The sequence below is a fragment of the Leptonychotes weddellii genome, chromosome 15 (assembly GCF_054177405.1).
Source record: "Leptonychotes weddellii isolate Sample4059 chromosome 15, ASM5417740v2, whole genome shotgun sequence".
In the NCBI taxonomy this organism is placed as follows: Eukaryota; Metazoa; Chordata; class Mammalia; order Carnivora; family Phocidae; genus Leptonychotes; species Leptonychotes weddellii.
The window spans coordinates 34170702-34188960 of NC_138383.1; the positions used below are offsets into that span (position 1 = coordinate 34170702).

Below are 18259 nucleotides of genomic sequence, written 5' to 3' on the forward strand. Positions count from 1 at the left end.
ATAGACACATAATTTTGTGCAGTTGCAGTCATATCATATATGCCAGGTTGTGGTGTTTTTTTTTTTTTTTTTCCTTTGTTCCTGTGGCTTCCTTCCATCCACCCACATGGCCTTCCTCCTCATCACCCTGTTGTATGTATAAAAGGGTACATAAAACATAACAAGTGGTCTTCCATATTTTTCCATGCTTGTGTAATCATTTGTCAAATATATCTATGTGCAGTTAGACAGCCAAATCATCTATGGGGCAGCATGCTAGCGTTTTATGGTAAAAAGGTGCGATCATGTTATAAATACTTTTAAAAATACACATACCTTTCAACCAGCTTTCCCACAGAAATGAAAGCATTGATTTGTAAGATTATGTGTCAGGAGTATTTTCTACAGTATTATTGATAATAGCAGGAAGGAAGGGGCATGATTGAATAAAGAATGATAATCTATACCGTGAAATTTTAGGCAGTCGTTCAAAATAATGAATTTGATGTGTGCCAAAAGCATCTCCTCTACCATTCTCTCTGTTATGAATTTTAGCATTCTTACTCCTTTACTGACATTTTAGTGTGGTTTCAAGAGGGAGAACAAAAGAAACATATTGGGACAGTTGTCTTTATAATTGCAAATCTGGCTAAGTAGATTACAAGACCTGCTTTAACTTCTATTTCTTTTCTTAGTAGAGCTCTTAGTGTAGAGCCCCTTCTGGTCCTTTTGTATTTGGAAATAGGGAATATCCAGCCTCCCCCAAATTACATTCTTTCTTCTTTCTTGGCTTTTAACTCCTACTGGTCTTTTCTACCAGCAGCATCTAAAGGGGCACAACCTTAAGCATTGTCTCTAAAATTAAATTCAGAATCAATGAAATGTCAGTTCAGAAACTGTTCCTGGGACACTTGGATCTTAGAAATGAGACTCTTAGGAAAGAGAGCATTTCTATATAACCACAGCTACTCTTCTGTTTCTTTTGCTTCTGTATAGATTTGAAAAAGGGCGCATCTACACATTCATTGGAGAAGTTGTTGTCTCTGTGAATCCTTACAAGTCTTTGAACATCTATGGGAGAGACACAATCGAGCAGTATAAAGGACGTGAGCTGTATGAGAGACCTCCTCATCTTTTTGCAATTGCTGATGCTGCTTACAAAGCTATGAAGAGGCGCTCAAAAGACACTTGTATTGTGATATCAGGTATTCAGAGGGGATCCCCTGTACTTTCAAGGTCAAAATGCATTTAACTTATTAGGTACTCAAGGATCCAAACTGTTAAATCTTTTTTTTTTTTTTTTTGAAGTTAGAAACATAAGCAGTTTTATAGGAGAAAAAAATTTTCAGTGAACACCAGATCATTTCTGACGGATGTCTAGTCTTGGTTCATTTATAAATCCATGTTACATGTGGATGGACTTCTGATCATGAAAGATTCTTCCTCCTGTCTCAAGGACAGAAAAGTACTGGATAAAATGTAACGAAGGTTATTTTTTTTTAAAGATTTTTATTTATTTATCTGTCAGAGAAAGAGAGGGAGAGAGGCAGGGAGAGGGAGAGAGGCAGGCAGAGGGAGAAGCAGACTCACCGCTGAGCAGAGAGCCCTATGTGGGGCTCGATCCCAGGACCCTGAGATCATGACCTGAGCCAAAGGCAGACGCTCAACCGACTGAGCCACCCAGGTGCCCCACAAAGGTTATTTTAAATAACAGCAGAATGAAAGGAAGAAAATGAAATCCTGAGGTACAACTCAAAGTCAGATTGGCAAGTGGGAGTTAGTGTCACGGGCCATCCAGGCATGGGGACCAGAAATGGGCTGTCCCAGCTGGAGGCTGGAGCTTCAGAGCCTACGTAGCAGGGAGACAGGTGATAGACCCTGTGTGCCCGGGAGCTGGAGCTGAGCTCTTCGCGGAATCTCATGTAGTGTGAATTGGGGATAGGGAAAGCATCTGCCCGCTGACCCCGGATGGCCTCTCCCACACTGTGGGAATGTATTTTGGTGCTAATAATACCTCACATCTGCATTAGGGGCTTTATACTTGTAAAACTGCTTTTATGACCCTTATTCCATTTTGGTTATCAAAACAATTCTGAGTGCTAAGACAGTTGTGTTTCTACTTTATAGATGAGAATATTAAGGGTCAGAGGAGTTATAATAACTTAGTATTGGAGAATCATATCCTAGGACTACATTATATTCAATTATGAAAGCAATACTACCTGATTATAAAAGGAGGGAGGGAGTAATCAATCATTTAAGCATACAAAGTAAAGGCAAAAAGTCTCTCCCCTTTGAATACCTTGTTACCCCCAAAACTCCAGCAGTAACAGCTGTGAATTTAGTGTTTATCCTTTTTATACATTTTTCTGTGTGTATAACACATATAGTCATACATGCATATTAAATTATATTATAAATGTGTAACTGTGTTACAGAATTATGTTATAACTACTATTATGTAACTTGTTTTTCTGTTTAACACTATGGAGTGGACATCTTTTCTTTCTTTTTTTTTTTTTTTTTTAAAGATTTTATTTGTTTGAGAGAGAGAGCACAAGCCAGGGGAGAGGCAGAGGGAGAGGGAGAAGCAGACTCCCTGCTGAGCAGGGAGCCCAATGCAGAGCTCAATCCCAGGACCCTGAGATCATGACCTGAGCCGAAGGCAGACGCTTAACCGACTGAGTCACCCAGGTGCCCCGCAGAGTGGACATCTTTTCATTAGCATGCCTATAGGAGTGGGGGACTGTCTAACACCTGTGCAATATTCCATTGAATAGTTGAATCCTTTATCTGCCCATTCCTCTACTGACAGGCATGTTATTTGCAGGTTCAGCTGTGACACACAGTATAGTCTGCAGAAATACTCCTTAAGTCTTTAAAGATTATAATAATTATTATTTGATCCCATTAGTATTTTTACTATTTCTGTAGTATAAATTTCTACAAGTGGAATTTGGGGGTCAGAAGGCATACACACTTAAAAATTGGGGTAGCTCGTTCTAAACTGATCCCTTCTGCTCATCTTATACCAGTTGTCCTGCTTTTCCTGTGACGCCATGTCTGGAGCTTGCTGTTTGGTTTGGTTTTATTTTCACTAAAATTGCTCTGACTTTAATTTTTGGAAGGAATATTTCATCCTTGTTAAGATGAAAAGAAATTTGCTGAAGAGCATAAGGTTATATGAACTGGGACGCCTGGGTGGCTCAGTCATTAAGCGTCTGCCTTTGGCTCAGGTCATGGTCCCAGGGTCCCGGGATCGAACGCTGCGTGGGGCTCCCTGCTCAGCGGAAAGCCTGCTTCTCCCTCTCCCCGTCCCTGCTTGTGTTCCCTCTCTTGCTGTGCCTCTCTCTGTCAAATAAATAAATAAAATCTTAAAAAAAAAAAAAGTTATATGAACTTAGCCATGGCCAGTGTTTGAGTCACTAGCTTGTTTTGTTTCTGCTGTGCTTAAAAGTCACTGCCAAGCACCAAGACTCTGGTCTCAGGAATTCATTTACCCCATTTTATCCCTTGATATTTTCTACTTAGTACATCTTAACTTGTAATCTGTTTGTTATTTTACTTCTATAATAGGCTTATTTTTTTCTCAGCATTTTCAGGGCTGTTAGAACCTAGACTGTATCAAGACGGGAGGAAATCACTCATAAAAAAAAAAGCGATGTAACATAAATAATTTTAAGTAAATAACATCAAAATTTGCAACTATTCTGTTACAAGTCAGCTTACTGTTGGTTTCAGTGACAGTGTTAAGCCTTGCACAACTTTTCCCGCAGGGGAGAGTGGTGCGGGTAAGACGGAAGCCAGTAAGTACATTATGCAGTACATCGCGGCCATCACCAACCCCAGCCAGAGAGCCGAGGTGGAGAGGTAAGGGCGGTACGAAGATGGGGAGATGCTCTCTTTGGGGCTTCACTTTCTGCACACACTTGCCAGGGCCGAAGCTCGGATACGGAGCCAGCATTTGTTGATGATTAAATACTATCTCTGCCCTTTGATCTGTGTCACCCTATTTCTATATTCGCTTCTTCGTAGAGAAATACTGCTTGGTAAGCTTTACCTAAATAGGAAACGAGGTAATGCTGCAAGAGCTGGAAGTTTCCCCACTCCACCTGTAACTGCTGCCTTCGGCGTCACAGGTGCTCAGCTAAGGTCTTCCCGCGGGCAGATGTCATTGTTCAAGTTGTCTTTGTTATGCTGTCTTCTGAGGAGCCCTGGGTTCCTGGAGGGAAAGGGGGCTCCGGGACGCAGATCCATGCCTTCCCTGAATTGCATTGTCACAGCCCAAACCCCTGATATTAGAAACACTAAGAATGATTCCTTTTTCTTTCTAAGTTTCATGCCAGGCTGCTGTCAGCGTATGACAAGGATGCAGACTACTGGGCGCTGTCTGCGGGACCCGGCTTTTAGCACTGAGCGCCACGTAGTATTTTCTTAATCCATTTGTAAGGAACGAATGGATGGGGGTTTTTTTGTTTTTGTTTTTGTTTTAAGAAAGAAATGTGGCGATAAAGTAACATGACTTAACTTTCTTCTATGGTGTGCACTTTTTGAGAGAAAAAAAGATTTTCAGAGTTGCTAGTGTGAAGCTCAGTATTTGTTTTCCGAAGAGTCCCCTCCGCATGCACATCTCAGCCTTCAGTTTATGACTAGAAAAGAAAGGATGCAGGGTTGGTATGAAAGAAGGCGGTGTAGACTAGACTTACCCTTCCAGGGCTTTCCTCATTTCTACATAACTGGGCTGGAGGTCAAAGAGACCTTTTTCTTGACTGTGACACATCCCCACTTCTGATTCTGAATTTGCAATCTCCTATGATGAAGACACGAATATGAGTCAGTTATCTGAATTTCTGTAGAAGCTCAGGAGAACTAACTTTATTTTATTTCTAAAGCCAGTTGGTATAGTAGAGTCAGGCATGTGTACATTGACTAGTGTTTCATGGGCATATCTTACTATAGTTTTAAAGATGGTTGCCTTTGTTTACCATAAGCGTGCAATCCCCCCTCCCCACATTTTAAAAGTATACTTTCATGTGGGAGGAGAGAAGCTGGCAGGGTTATGGGGTGACTTAGAGTCATAGAGGATCTGCTACATTAGTTTATTTCAGTGGCCAGTGTGATTCCTGCAGGTGTGGCCATGCTAGAGGAGTTTTGCCAGGGAAATAAAAACAAAGACTTAAGGACTAGCAGAAAGTTAAAAAGTATCCATTGGGAGAGACTGTGCTATAGAAAGTTAGCATTCATTGAATAAGGAATGAATGTGTCACCCATTCTTTCTTTTCAGAACACATCTTTTTAAGATTTTTCTTTGTCAATAAAACATGTTCACTTAAAAACTAAAAATTACAGCATTTTGTCCAAGGTGGAAGTCCCCCGAAATCCCACTGTACATACCCTGTCAAGCTAGGTCCCTATAGTGAAATGTACTAGCCTTTCCCGATTTTTAAGTAGTTACTGACCTATGTGCTTGCCCACACACACTCACGTGGACACATGCACAGACCCACAAAGACCCTGCAACACATGTTATTTTGCAACCTAATTTCTCATTCATTAGTTTATTCTGGACCTCTTTCTCTGTCAATGCATCCTATACTAGGAAAAAAGTTTTTTTATCCAACCCTACTAGTGGACATTTAGGGTTTGTTTTAATATTGCAAACAATGCTGCAGTCAGCATCTTTGTATAAATGTTTGGATGTGCTTTAACAAAACCTGGTTTTTCTAAAAGGCCCAGCCTCTAAACTTTTTATGATGACTTTCATTTATCTGTGCCAAAGAGTGAAGAATATGTTGCTTAAGTCCAACTGTGTCTTGGAAGCTTTCGGAAATGCCAAAACCAACCGTAACGACAACTCAAGTAGGTTTGGAAAATATATGGATATCAACTTTGATTTCAAGGGGGATCCTATTGGTGGACATATCAATAACTACTTATTGGAGAAGGTAAAATGTGCTTAATTTCTGAGGGTAATGTTTTCCAGTGCTGAATTTTTTTTTAAACCTAATCATGTGTATAGAATTTTTTAAATTACTTAAAAGTAGTTTTAAATCCTATCCTCCTGCTCCTCAGTTCCTTTTCTGTGACAAGATGCTCTTCTTCTTAGCTCCTACAATATCAGGGTGGAAAAAGTTTGGGCTTCGTAGATAAGGATTTAGGTGTGTATGTGTGGCCAGGAGTGGGAGTGGATGTGAATGCATGCCAACTTCTGGGTAAGATTTGACCAAAACACAATCTAGGACTAATCAGTTCTACTCTTTTGACACATCACCATTGCCCACATGTTTTCCTCCTGTTGTCCTGAACGCAGCGCAGAAAAGCCAGCCCACCCATTGATGTTCTTTTCACAGAATTATGCCCGTAGAACTCTCCTTTTTTAAGTGAGATATAATTGATATTTGACACCACGCACATTTAAGGTATACAACACACTGACTTGATACTTCCATGTATATTTATTTTAATGAACCTGAATCTCATTTTCTTCTGGTTTCTGTGTGTTCATAGCGTCCTTTATGACAGTGTAACACAGCAAAATCTATTTCTGTTTGTTAAATCGATGTCAAACCATTAAGGAAATAAGGGTTTTTATCAGTGTCAGTTACAAAAGGACTGGAAATGCCTGGTGTTATCAGTCTTTTTCCAAAATGTTTCGTGGCTTCACTTTACATGCAGGGTCCCTCAGAAGGACCCCTCCGAATGAACGTACACTGTGAGACCTCTCAACAGCAGGCTTTCGGGGGCCATCTAAGGCAGGGGCCTCCATAGATTGGTCTTGCTCAACTGATTTTCCTGCAGGACATAAGGCATTGCTCTTTGAAATGCCAGCAGACCCTGGGGACCCTGAACATCCTTTCCTGTTCTCCCACGTCCAATCCTCTTCCCCCTAAAAATCTCGTCTTTAGGCTCCAGGTTAAAAAAAAAAAAAAAAAAAAGCTTCATTGTCATAAAGTTTAGGGAATTCTGTTTTAAGCAGTAAAAAGAATATTAAAAGTTGCACAGAAAACCCCACAGAGGAGGCCTAGTTTTAGGTGGGTAATCCATGGGGTCTTTAGGACATTTAAATGCACTATTGATAGGCGATTTCCTGAGAACTTGACTTGCACTTTGTTTTCGGGGTGCATTCTCAGATTAATGATTTAATGTGGTTTTTTTTTTTTTTTTTTTAGTCTCGAGTGATTGTGCAACAGCCAGGAGAAAGAAGCTTTCATTCTTTTTATCAGGTTAGTATCCGCTACTGTGCAGGTAATCCATCATTGGCCCAGTTGTACCGGGAATGAATATTTTATGTTGGGACTCTCCCCTGTCCTGTGCCTCCTTTGCCTCCATTGGCCCAGGACACATTACACACGTGTACATGCATGCACACACCGTAGCCCACGTGCTGCTTCAGATATTTGATGAGCATGATTATTATAAAGAGCTAGCAGGTGGTTAACCCACCAGATGACTTGACTGCCTTGGTTGAGCATCACCTCCATTTTTTGGCAATGTAGAGAACAGTTTAATATCTGTAAAAGTTTTTGAAATGGTAAATTCTGGATATGTTAAATTAATTGTGTTTTATTTTGAATTGAAGCTGTTGTTCCCGTATTTGGGAGCCCAGAGACAGGAATACAGTTCCAGTTTATTTTGCTCATGGTGGCTATAAAGCAATATGATTACTTAAAACAATTATGAATTCAAGGGAGAATTGTCGTCTTTATCCCATCAAAGCTGTGATTGCTTAGAAAAAAATTTGATACCTCTTTTGAGAATGCTTTTAGAGTCAAAGGCAGAATCTTTTAAAGTAGCCTTTCTGTTAACAAGTCTGTGCTCAGAGAACAAGTATGATACATAATTAAAATTTTTAAAGCCCCAAGTAACATGAACCACTGCTAAGAAATTAAGTGGGTGATCAAATGAAGCAATGCTGTTTGAGATTTTTTAAAAGTAAAACTATAAATCAGTACGATTGATTTCCATATGGAGACAGTCTCTGCAGGGGATGAGCAGTGTCAGCATAAGTTGAATACAATTCAGCCGGGTTTAATCTTTTCTAGGTAACTGTTTTAACAGACAGTGCTCATTTGTATATACAAGTTCTGGTATATTTAGTTTTAAAAGATCACTTTCGAAAATCTGATAATTATACCTTTTAAGTAAAACAAAGCATACAGTTTAATGTAGAAAATTTAAACGTAGTGCCTTCCAAAGGTATGTTCTATAAATAAGGGCTACGCATCCATATCGTATTCGTGTTTTTGTTGACAATTCACCATGTTTTCCTTAAACTGTTTTTCTACCGAATATAAAAGAGTTCTTTTCATGTCCAGAACCCATACACTCTTCCCAGTGTTTTTCCTACTTGGATGAATGTGTTAAAATTTGTCTTTGTTCAACCCTTCAGTCGTGGGTATCCAGTGGTGTTCCTTTCCTGACAGAGATTGACGAGGAAAGGCTATTTGTTTCCAGTGTGATTCAGCATGTGACTGCCTGCTGATACCTCTTACTTCCACAGCAATATTGACTTTTTCTGAATTCTGAAACACAACTCTATCTTGTCTGGATAATGAGGCCACTAAGCAAGTGACCACCACAATGCATAAGCTCCTGTTTAACAAATGATCATAGTAAAAGCAAGATTACCATTGTTACAATATTTGATGTACTTGGCTCAGCGTGTATTTTGCCAATTTATTTCTAATTAAATATTTTTTCAGCTACTTCAGGGAGGTTCAGAGCAGATGCTATGCTCTCTACATCTCCAGAAATCCCTGTCATCCTACAACTATATCCATGTAGGCGCTCAATTAAAGGTAAGGGCTTCCTCTCTGAGATACAGAATCAGACAAAAAACCGGAGGGGACATTAAGTAATTCTCTGGTCCAGCCTGCTGCCTTTAAGCAAATGAGTGACTCTTTTCTTCCATTCTGGTTTTTAAATTCTCAGGGACAGAGACTGACTGCAACTTCACTTCAACAACTTCACTTAATAACCATTTCTGTGTTTCATTGCCATCTGACGGAAATGAAGTTTCTCTCTTGTGATCTTGTGGGTTTTTTTCAATCCTATTCCTTTTGACACTGTAAAAATATTGATATGACTAGGAAATCCACCTCAGAGAAAGATGCCATATGGTTTGGCCACAGGCAAGTTGGGAAGACAGAAGGAACTTTAAAAGCACCCTGGTTGAAAATGAGTATCAAAGATCTCCTCCATTCACTATTTTTTCAAGTACTGATTTTGACATATCCTGGAAATAGTTTTGTGACCCTGGATCATTTCTATTCAGCCTTCAAATTTTAAGTTTTTTTCCCTTCACTTGCATATGGGCCTTTTGCACTCCCATATGCAGATGTTTTTCTGCTCTTTTATTTCTAATTAGTGTTCTGCTAGTCACTTTACAGCTCATCCTAATAATATAGTAGTCTGTTGATGGTAGACTATAAACTGGTAATTACAATATTATCCTACTTTGTCAGAGCAAGGTACATAAATACATAAAATAAGATATGGAGGGAAGGTTTTAATTACTGATTCTGAATGGCTGAGATTACAGGTATCTGTGTTCTTGTACTTTTCCATGTTTTAAATTTGTTTTGTAATAAAAAAAATGCATTGCTTTTGTAGTCAGGGGAGAAATAAAAGAATTTGTAAAAGGAAAGAAAGGAAAAGGATCTAAGATGTGGGAGGTGTTTCCTTTTTTATTTCTATTATTCATCTAAAGCGAATTATACATGCATTACCTGATTAGCTGTATTTTTATTGCCGTGCATAGAAATAAATGATATTTAGGCTTTCCCGATTAATTTTCCATTGTTTGACATTCAAGTTGCATGGGTTTTTTTTGTTTTGTTTTGTTTTACTTTTACAATCATCTCAGAGTAGGATGTCTGGGTGAAAATTAATTGAAAACAAGACAATAGAGGGCAGCACTTGAGCTTTCTGAGAGTAGGCCAACAGTGCTCAGAGATGCAGAAGGGATTGTGAAACCAGCACTTAAAAAGCCAATGACCAGAAATGTTCCTCTTTAATCAAATTGTCTTACTGACCAAATTACTTTTGGCCCGATCATGTAGCACTGCCACAGAAAGCAAGTATTAAATGAACATTTAGCCTTTGCCTGAAGCTAAATGTAACTTCGGTTTTCTTTCATCCAGTTCCCATTTCTTTCTCCCTGCCTCCTTTGTTTTTCTCTCTTACAAAAAAAAAAGACATAATGTGTGATCATAGTCAAAACCTAAATAAAGATATACCAGAAGAAAAGAAAAAATATACTAAAGCTTACCTTCCAGAGATAGTTATTGATGATGGTATGAAAATTTATTTTATTTTTTTTTAAGATTTTATTTTTAAGTAATCTCTACACCCACTGTGGGGCTCAAACTCATGAACCGGAGATCAAGAGTCACATGCTGCTGTGACTGAGCCAGCCAGGTGTCTCTATGTATATATATTTATAAATGAAATCATGCAATAAACTCTGATGAAATAAATTTGCTTTTATTAAATGACTATTTATTAATATCTTCCCATTAACAATTAAATATGTTAATAGAATGATTTTAATAACTATAAAGTATTATACCGTGTATCACAATTTTACTTAATTATCCTAAAAATATAGGAAAGAGTGTACAATTAAGATACTTTGGGTTTGGGACGCCTGGGTGGCTCAGTCGGTTAAGCGTCTGCCTTCGGCTCAGGTCATGATCCCAGAGTCCTGGGATCAAGTCCCGCATCGGGCTCCCTGCTCCGCGGGGAGCCTGCTTCTCCCTCTGCCTCTGTCTCTCATGAATAAATAAATAAAATCTTTAAAAAAAAAAAAAAAGATACTTTGGGTTGAAGGGGAAGATAAAACCAAATGAAAGTCTTCCAAAACAATAAGAAATTTTAATTTATCTCATGTAACTCAGAGAAACCCTGAGATGGGACAGTTCCAGAGTTGGTTAATTTAATGCCATCAGTGTTGGTAGGGACCCAGATGTTGTTTGTTTCTCCAACTTAAAACTCTCCCATCCTCACTGGATTTGACTTGTGTGCTTACGCTGATTTTCCTCATGGCCCCAAAATGGCAGCTGCAGTTCCAGAAGTCATAGGCAGAGGATATGATCCTGGCTCATGTCCCTTTGTAACTAGGGAAACCTCATGTCTTATTGACCAGAATAGCATCACAAGCCCATGGCTGGTCAGTCCCTTGGTAATGGGAATAAGATCACCATGATAGTTTCTGCCCATGAAGATTTGCCTCCTGAGGCTGCGGGGTAGACCAGTCCTGAAGGACAAGTATACTTGGAGAGAGGTGAACAAATCAGTGTTCTAGCAGCCAATAGTTCCCCACAGTAGGACATTTAGACTTTCTGTCTAGTTTTTATGCAGTTTCAGCACAGTTGCAGTTTATAATAATAGTTCTATCTGATACTTGTCTAGTGCTTTTTATGTGCTAGGAACTAGGGAAGTGCTTTACATAATTCTCATCCAATTTTCACAACAACCCTGTATTGTTGTGCCCATCTTACCCATGAGGAAACTGAGACTCGAGGAGGTTAAGTATCTTGCCCAAGGTCAAAGAACCAGGTAGGTGGAGGGACTTGCCTTGTCATGTCCTGGATACTAGAGGAACAGGTACTCATCAGGCACAGAGGACCCCTTCCCATGTGCCTCCTCAAAAGATGAGCGTCAGGCCAGGTCCTCTGTGTCCCTGCCAGAGGAGAAATGCACCAAGGAAAAGATCAGTCAGGCCTTCTGCAGCTGCTGCTCTGGGAAAACTTTCTTGAGATAGGTCGTTACCATTGCTTCACTGTAAATTTCTGTTGATGTGTTGGTATTTCCAACCTGATGGCTATAGCTCCTTGAGGCTGGCGATTTATCTTTGATTGTTCCAGTTGGGCTACTACAACAAAAATACCATAAATTGGGTGGCTTATATACAGCGAATGTTCGTTTTTCACTGTTCTAGAGGCTGGGGAGTCAAAGATTAAGGCACCTGCAGATTTGGTGAGGGCCTTCTTCCTGGTTTATAGGTGGAGCCTTCTCTATGTCCTCACAGGGCAGAAGGGATGAGGAATTTAGGGCCTCTTACAATGGCACTAATCCCATTTATTGAGGGCTCCACCCTCATGACCTAATTACCTCCCAAAGGCCCTACCTCCTAATTCCATCACCTTTTGGGGGCGGGGGGTATCAGGATTTCAACATATGAATTTTAGGGGGATACAAACATTCAATCTAGAGCAGCCCCCTCGAACCAGTTAGAAGATCTGATGCACCAAATGTTTGTGAAAAGTGGTTGTAGTCCCAGAATATCTAATAGCTTGCTGAATGATTGAGGCAGCCCACTCTGCTTTGGGGGACGGGGGCCTTCTTTTCCTCACCTGTGAGGTAAAAAGCCTGACCATCCAAGAGAAGGGAGTATTATTCCCAGACTTTACAAGACTAATTGTGGAACAAAAAGCCATTGGCAACAATAGTCAGGCGTGTGTCTTCGAGAAGCTCCCATGGTCAGTATTTCCATTTGTGAATCACATCCCATGTTTTCTTCACTCATTACAGAGTGGCAGTCAGCTTCTGTGAAGCAGCTCAGGACTTGCTCCCTTATTGAAGATTCCAGAAAAGTATGTCACGCCTATTTTATGTGATAGTGGCTCTCACACACAAATGGTGCTGAGTGATATTTCTACTCTTGAAATAATTTTATTTTCTCTGGGTACTTAGTGACTTACTACAAAAGCATCAAGACCTTGGCTAAACTCGAATGTAGTCTCATAATTGATAGATTTTAATGCCCATATGAAATGTCAGTGACTTAAGTTTTCCATTTTCATTCCCAGTCTTCTATCAACGACGCTGCAGAATTCAAAGTAGTAGCTGATGCCATGAAAGTAATTGGTTTCAAACCTGAGGAGACTCAAACGGTGTATAAGATTCTGGCAGCCATTCTTCACTTGGTGAGTAGGGACACCTTTCAGAATATATTGCCTCCCTGTGGAGACAGGATGCTCTTTCAGAAGATTTTGCTTTTTCCCTGCAGATTTAAAAACTAATTTATATAAAGAAAATTTCTCTTACGTTTTGAAGCAATTACTGTCTGTGGTTCTCTCCATCATTTTATAATATTATGAGGAATTTTCGAAGTCACTGTAGGTTTTGAAACTTAGCTTTAATTCATTGTCTTACTGGTATGTCAGATTTTGAACTGTTTCATTCTGAGGATAAAAGAATTCAGTAATGATATGACCACCAATGGTAAAAGCTAAAATCTTTTGAACAGAATACATTTCCAGTAGCACTTGAAGCGTAGAATCATAAATAATCAGAATTAGAATCCTGACCATCTCATTTTTCAGGTTAGGAAATGAGCCCTAAAGGGGTGGTACAACTGGCCCAAAGGTGCAGCCAATTCACGGTGGCCAACTGGCTAGACAAGATGGCCAACCCATGGTCCAGTCAAGCCGCACTACACCATAGCAAACTCAGGTCAAGGGCCATCTGTCAGATTTCTCTCATTCCTGTGTATATAATTATAGACGTTGAAAATATAGTGAACATGTAACCTTAGAAAAAATGAGTGACACCATGAATTCAAATCTGGGATAAAACTTACATTTCACTTTAATGTGGCAAGATTTAACTCTTAATGAAATGGGTGGGACCTATATGAAAAATATCATAGGGCAATATAAATGTTATCATAAGTAAATGTTCCTAACTAGGAAGACTTGAACGTTATAAATTGTCCCGTTCTTTCAACCAGTTTATAAATAAAGTGCAACAATATCCTTCAGAATCCAAACAGGAATTTTATTTTTTAAGTTGATGTAATGGCTCTAGAATTTACCTGGACCAATAAACATGTAAGAAGATCAAATAAAATGTACTAAAGAAGAGTAGTAGGGTAGGGGGAAAAGAGGAGAGGATACATGACTAATTCTGCCAGATTTAAAATGATAGTAAAGTGAAAGTACTTTAAAACTTGTTGCTCAGATATATCATCAGATTAATCAACAGATTGGTTGATGTGCTGGACAGCTGGTAGAGGGTTGATAAGTATTTATTGCTTATTGAACAAGTAAAATATAAATAGACTCAGAAACTTGGGGGAATTTAATATATAGTAACGGTGACATTTCAGATTTTAAGATTTCATTTATTTATTTGAAAGAGAGAGAAAGAGAGCATGATTGGGGCGAGGGGCAGAGGGAGAGGGAGAAGCAGACTCCCCGCTGAGCAGGGAGCCTGACACAGGGCTCGATCCCAGGACCCCAGGATCCTGACCTGAGCTGAAGGCAGATGCTCAACCAACTGAACCACCCAGGCTCCCCTAAAGGTGACATTTCAAATCAGGAGGAAAAGCTCTGCCATTCAGTGAATGGTATTAGAGCAACTAACTGACCATCTGAAAAAATAAAGTTAGATTCTTTGCAACACTTAGCAACATAAATTCTGAATTAAAAGCTTAAATGTATTATGCAGCCATCAAAAGGAATGAGATCTTGCCATTTGCAACGACGTGGATGGAACTGGAGGATATTATGTTGAGTGAAATAAGTCAAAAAGAGAAAGACATGTATCATATGATCTCACTGATATGAGGAATTCTTAATTGCAGGAAACAAACAGGGTTGCTGGAGTGGGGGGTGGGGTGGGAGGGATGAGGTGACTGGGTGATAGACACTGGGGAGGGTATGTGCTCTGGTAAGCGCTGTGAATTGTGCAAGACTAACTAACTAACTAACAAGGGTTAACCTGGTGGTGGGTATTGAGGAGGGCACATTCTGCATGGAGCACTGGGTGTTATGCGCAAACAATGAATCATGGAACACTTCATCTAAAACTAATGATGTAATGTATGGGGATTAACATAAGAATAAAAAAATAATAATAATAATAAAAGCTTAAATGTAAGGGGAAAAGTTGTGTATTCAAAGAAAATATTGAATATTTATAAAATCTTTGGAGTGGGAATGGTCTAAGTATGACACCAAAGTAAAAGAAACCCCAAAGCAAAAGATTCGTAGATTCGACTACAAAAAAATGTAAAACCTCTCTCCGTCAAAAATAAATACTGAAAATTAGGAGATAGATCAGTGTCTAGAGAAGAGAGGAAAGATGGATGAAGCGCTAGTTTTTTATATACGTGTAATGTATTTAAGAAAATCAGTGCTACAAACAAGGTCACTTTGAATTTTATCTTTAATTGGCAAATATATCCCTGACATAATGTTTCAGAATCTTGCTGGAAATGGCGTCTTGTTTTTTTCTCTCTGGTGTAGGGAAATTTAAAATTTGTGGTGGATGGTGACACGCCTCTCATTGAAAATGGCAAGGTCGTATCTATCATAGCAGAATTGCTCTCCACCAAGACGGACGTGGTCGAGAAGGCCCTTCTCTACCGGACGGTGGCCACAGGGCGCGACATCATCGACAAGCAGCACACGGAGCAGGAAGCTAGCTACGGCAGGGATGCCCTTGCTAAGGTGGGATTTCTAACTGACATTGTTTCAGCCTGGGAATGCAGTTTCAGTGCACTTCCGTGAGGATGCGTCCAGACGTTCCATGAAAGTGGGCTCAGGCTTTGAGAACCCAGAGTGGTGCTTTTGGACCATCACAGTCTCAATAAAATGCCCTGACTGTGAGCATCACTCTCAGGAAGCGTTCTGAGGAGAGTGAATCCGACTAACTGGGAAGCTAATGACGCCTGCACGGGCCCTCTCACCGCCCTCCATTTTGCTTTGCCCACCAGTGTTTGATGAAGACTGACTCAGGTCAGCTGAGGGAGTTCTCATCCCTTGTGTTTTGTGTCTGTGTGGGGATGGTGCCATGAGTTAGTAACCATCCTCCCCTTAATTCATTCACCTGTTTCCTTTTTCTGCCACGAGAAAGAATGCTGTCATATCCTGTGCGTGTGTCCCTACACACCAGTGCTCTTATTCCCACTGGACAGACTCCCAGGAATGAGCTCACCACATCAAAGGACACGCTGATTTTAAACTTTAAATGGGCTGACTTTATGGGTGTATGGGAGTACCTCGTGGTTACTTTCATTTTCCTTGCCAGTGGATTTGAGCATCTTTCCGTATGCTTGTAAGGTATTTAAATCCACTCTGGGAATCGCCTGGTGTGTCCTTTGTACATTTTCCTCAGGGCCGCTCGCTGTTTTGTTGCCTGTTTGTAAAAGCTGATCACTTTAACCCTTGGTCTGTTATCTGTGTGGTAAATGTGTTATGTTCCCAAGTTTACATTTCCTTGTTTTCTTTTTCTTTGTTGCTGGTTGATTAGATGGCCGCGTATTCCATTTTGACTCTTCTAAGTCCCAGGCTTGGTTTTTAGTCTCGAGAGGAATTTGGATTTATCCAGGTGCAGTGAAGAGTGGAGGATTCTAAGCAGAGGCAATGACAGCGAGTCTGCATTTTTAAAGCGATCGCTCAGTATGGTGAATCTTCTGTGGGTGGGGATGGAAGTAGGGAGACTGTTACGGGGATATTTCAGTATCCAACAAAGGTGACGGCAGGTAGTGTAGAAATGGGGAAAAGAGGATGATTTGAGACGGGCTGTGTTTGAGATGTAAAATCCATAGCCCCTGTTTGGGGAACGATAAAATCAAGGATCGCTCCTAGCGTGGTCTGGCTCTAGCCTGCATCTCCTGCCTCATTCCACACCATGCTCTGCTCTCCTTCCTTCATTCCAGCACCTTAGTGTTCTCTCAGGCCTTGCAGGTTGTCTCTATCCCTTCCTCCTTCCAGCCACAGGGCCTCTGCACCGGCTGTCGCCTCTGCTTGGATCCCTCTTCTCTCCCCCTCTTGCCTCGTCAGCTCTTAGTCATCCTTCTGATCTCAGCCCACTTTCTCAGGGATGCCTTCCCGGCCTCTTGTGAGTTCCGAACAGGTTAAATTATCCTCCGATGCCACACACCTCACCTTCCGAGTGTGTGTGTGTGTGTGTGTGTGTGTGTGTGGTTTTTCCTTCATCCTACTCCCTGTGCTTTTGGAGACTGAGACCGTGAATATGTTTGCTTTAGTACTGTATCTCCAATAACCTGCCCAGAGTAAGCAGTCAGCTAATATTTGTTGAATGAATAAATTCCTACACTTCTGGAGCCCTTTGTTCATGCTTAGAAGTAAGGTAGGAACAGTTTTTCAAGGTGGGAAGAGCAAGAGTCCTGACAACACATATGTTTGAGATGGCTGTGAGGCCTCTAGGAATATTGTCGGGTTGGCTGTCAAGCACATGAGTCTGGCGCTCAGAGGAGAGGTCTGTGTTGGAGTAATAGATTTGGGAGTAGTATTACATTACTACTGTTTAGCATCGAATGAGTTGACTCATAAGGTGTTAGAGAGTGAAGAGAAGAGGATCAGAGGACCTCCACCTTTTAGAGGTCAGGTGGAGATCTTAACTAAGGTCACCCAGAAGGAGCAGCCAGCGAAATTGGAGGAAAATTAAGGAGGTGTGGTGTCACAAATCCCAGAGGGGAGAAAGTTCAAGAAGAAGAAGGTGGGAAACCATATGGAGTGACGCTGAGTGTCTGAGTAAGACGTCTATATAGAGGCACAAGAAAGTGTCTACACTGAGATGCTTGGGGTCTTTGATGAGCCATTTCAGTGGAGCGGGGGGAGGTAATCAAAGACTGGACTGGATCGAAGAGTAAAAGGGAGGCAAAGGAGGCAGTGCGTGTGCATAAGTGCAGGTGTAGAGAGGGGTGGATGGAGGGAGTTGCTAACCATGTGTGTGCTAAAGACGTGGTACCATAGAGTGTCCTTGTATCAGGATGTGAGTGCGTGTGAGTGTGTGGTGCCTTCGTCCATGTGCTTCTAGCTCTGCGTATCCTTGGATGTTGGATGTGCGTTTGACTTTCTAAGAATTTCAAACTGTGGTCTTCAGCTCCGATATTTATGTAGCGTTATCAATCAATATTTGTATTTTTAGAATCCGTAGAACTTTACTGGAACATAGATATTAACTTGTTGGTTCCCCACTTTTTAATATTTGATGAAATTCACAATCAAGTAATGAAGTGACTTCTTTTATTTTTTTAAATTTTTTATTGTTATGTTAATCCCCATACATTACATCATTAGTTCTAGATGAAGTGTTCCATGATTCATTGTTTGTGCATAACACCCAGTGCTCCATGCAGAACGTGCCCTCCTCAATACCCATCACCAGGCTAACCCATCCTCCCACCCCCCTCCCCTGTAGAACCCTCAGTTTGTTTTTGAGAGTCCATCGTCTCTCATGGTTCGTCTACCCCTCCGATTTCCCACCCTTCATTCTTCCCCTCCTGCTACATTCTTCTTCTTCT

At 40.6% G+C, this 18259-nt stretch overlaps 1 protein-coding gene across 3 annotated transcripts in view; it reads left to right on the forward strand.

Annotated features, from left to right (window-relative positions):
• Nucleotides 1–18259, forward strand: part of MYO1D (myosin ID) — a 319454-nt gene that overhangs the window by 83973 nt on the left and 217222 nt on the right. For all 3 annotated transcript variants that reach the window (XM_081805376.1, XM_081805377.1, XM_081805375.1), the window contains exons 2-8: nt 976–1184; nt 3756–3849; nt 5759–5924; nt 7149–7202; nt 8682–8777; nt 12792–12908; nt 15234–15437. In XM_081805376.1, the coding sequence (XP_081661502.1) occupies nt 976–1184; nt 3756–3849; nt 5759–5924; nt 7149–7202; nt 8682–8777; nt 12792–12908; nt 15234–15437 (940 nt within the window). The remainder of the gene's footprint in view (nt 1–975; nt 1185–3755; nt 3850–5758; nt 5925–7148; nt 7203–8681; nt 8778–12791; nt 12909–15233; nt 15438–18259) is intronic.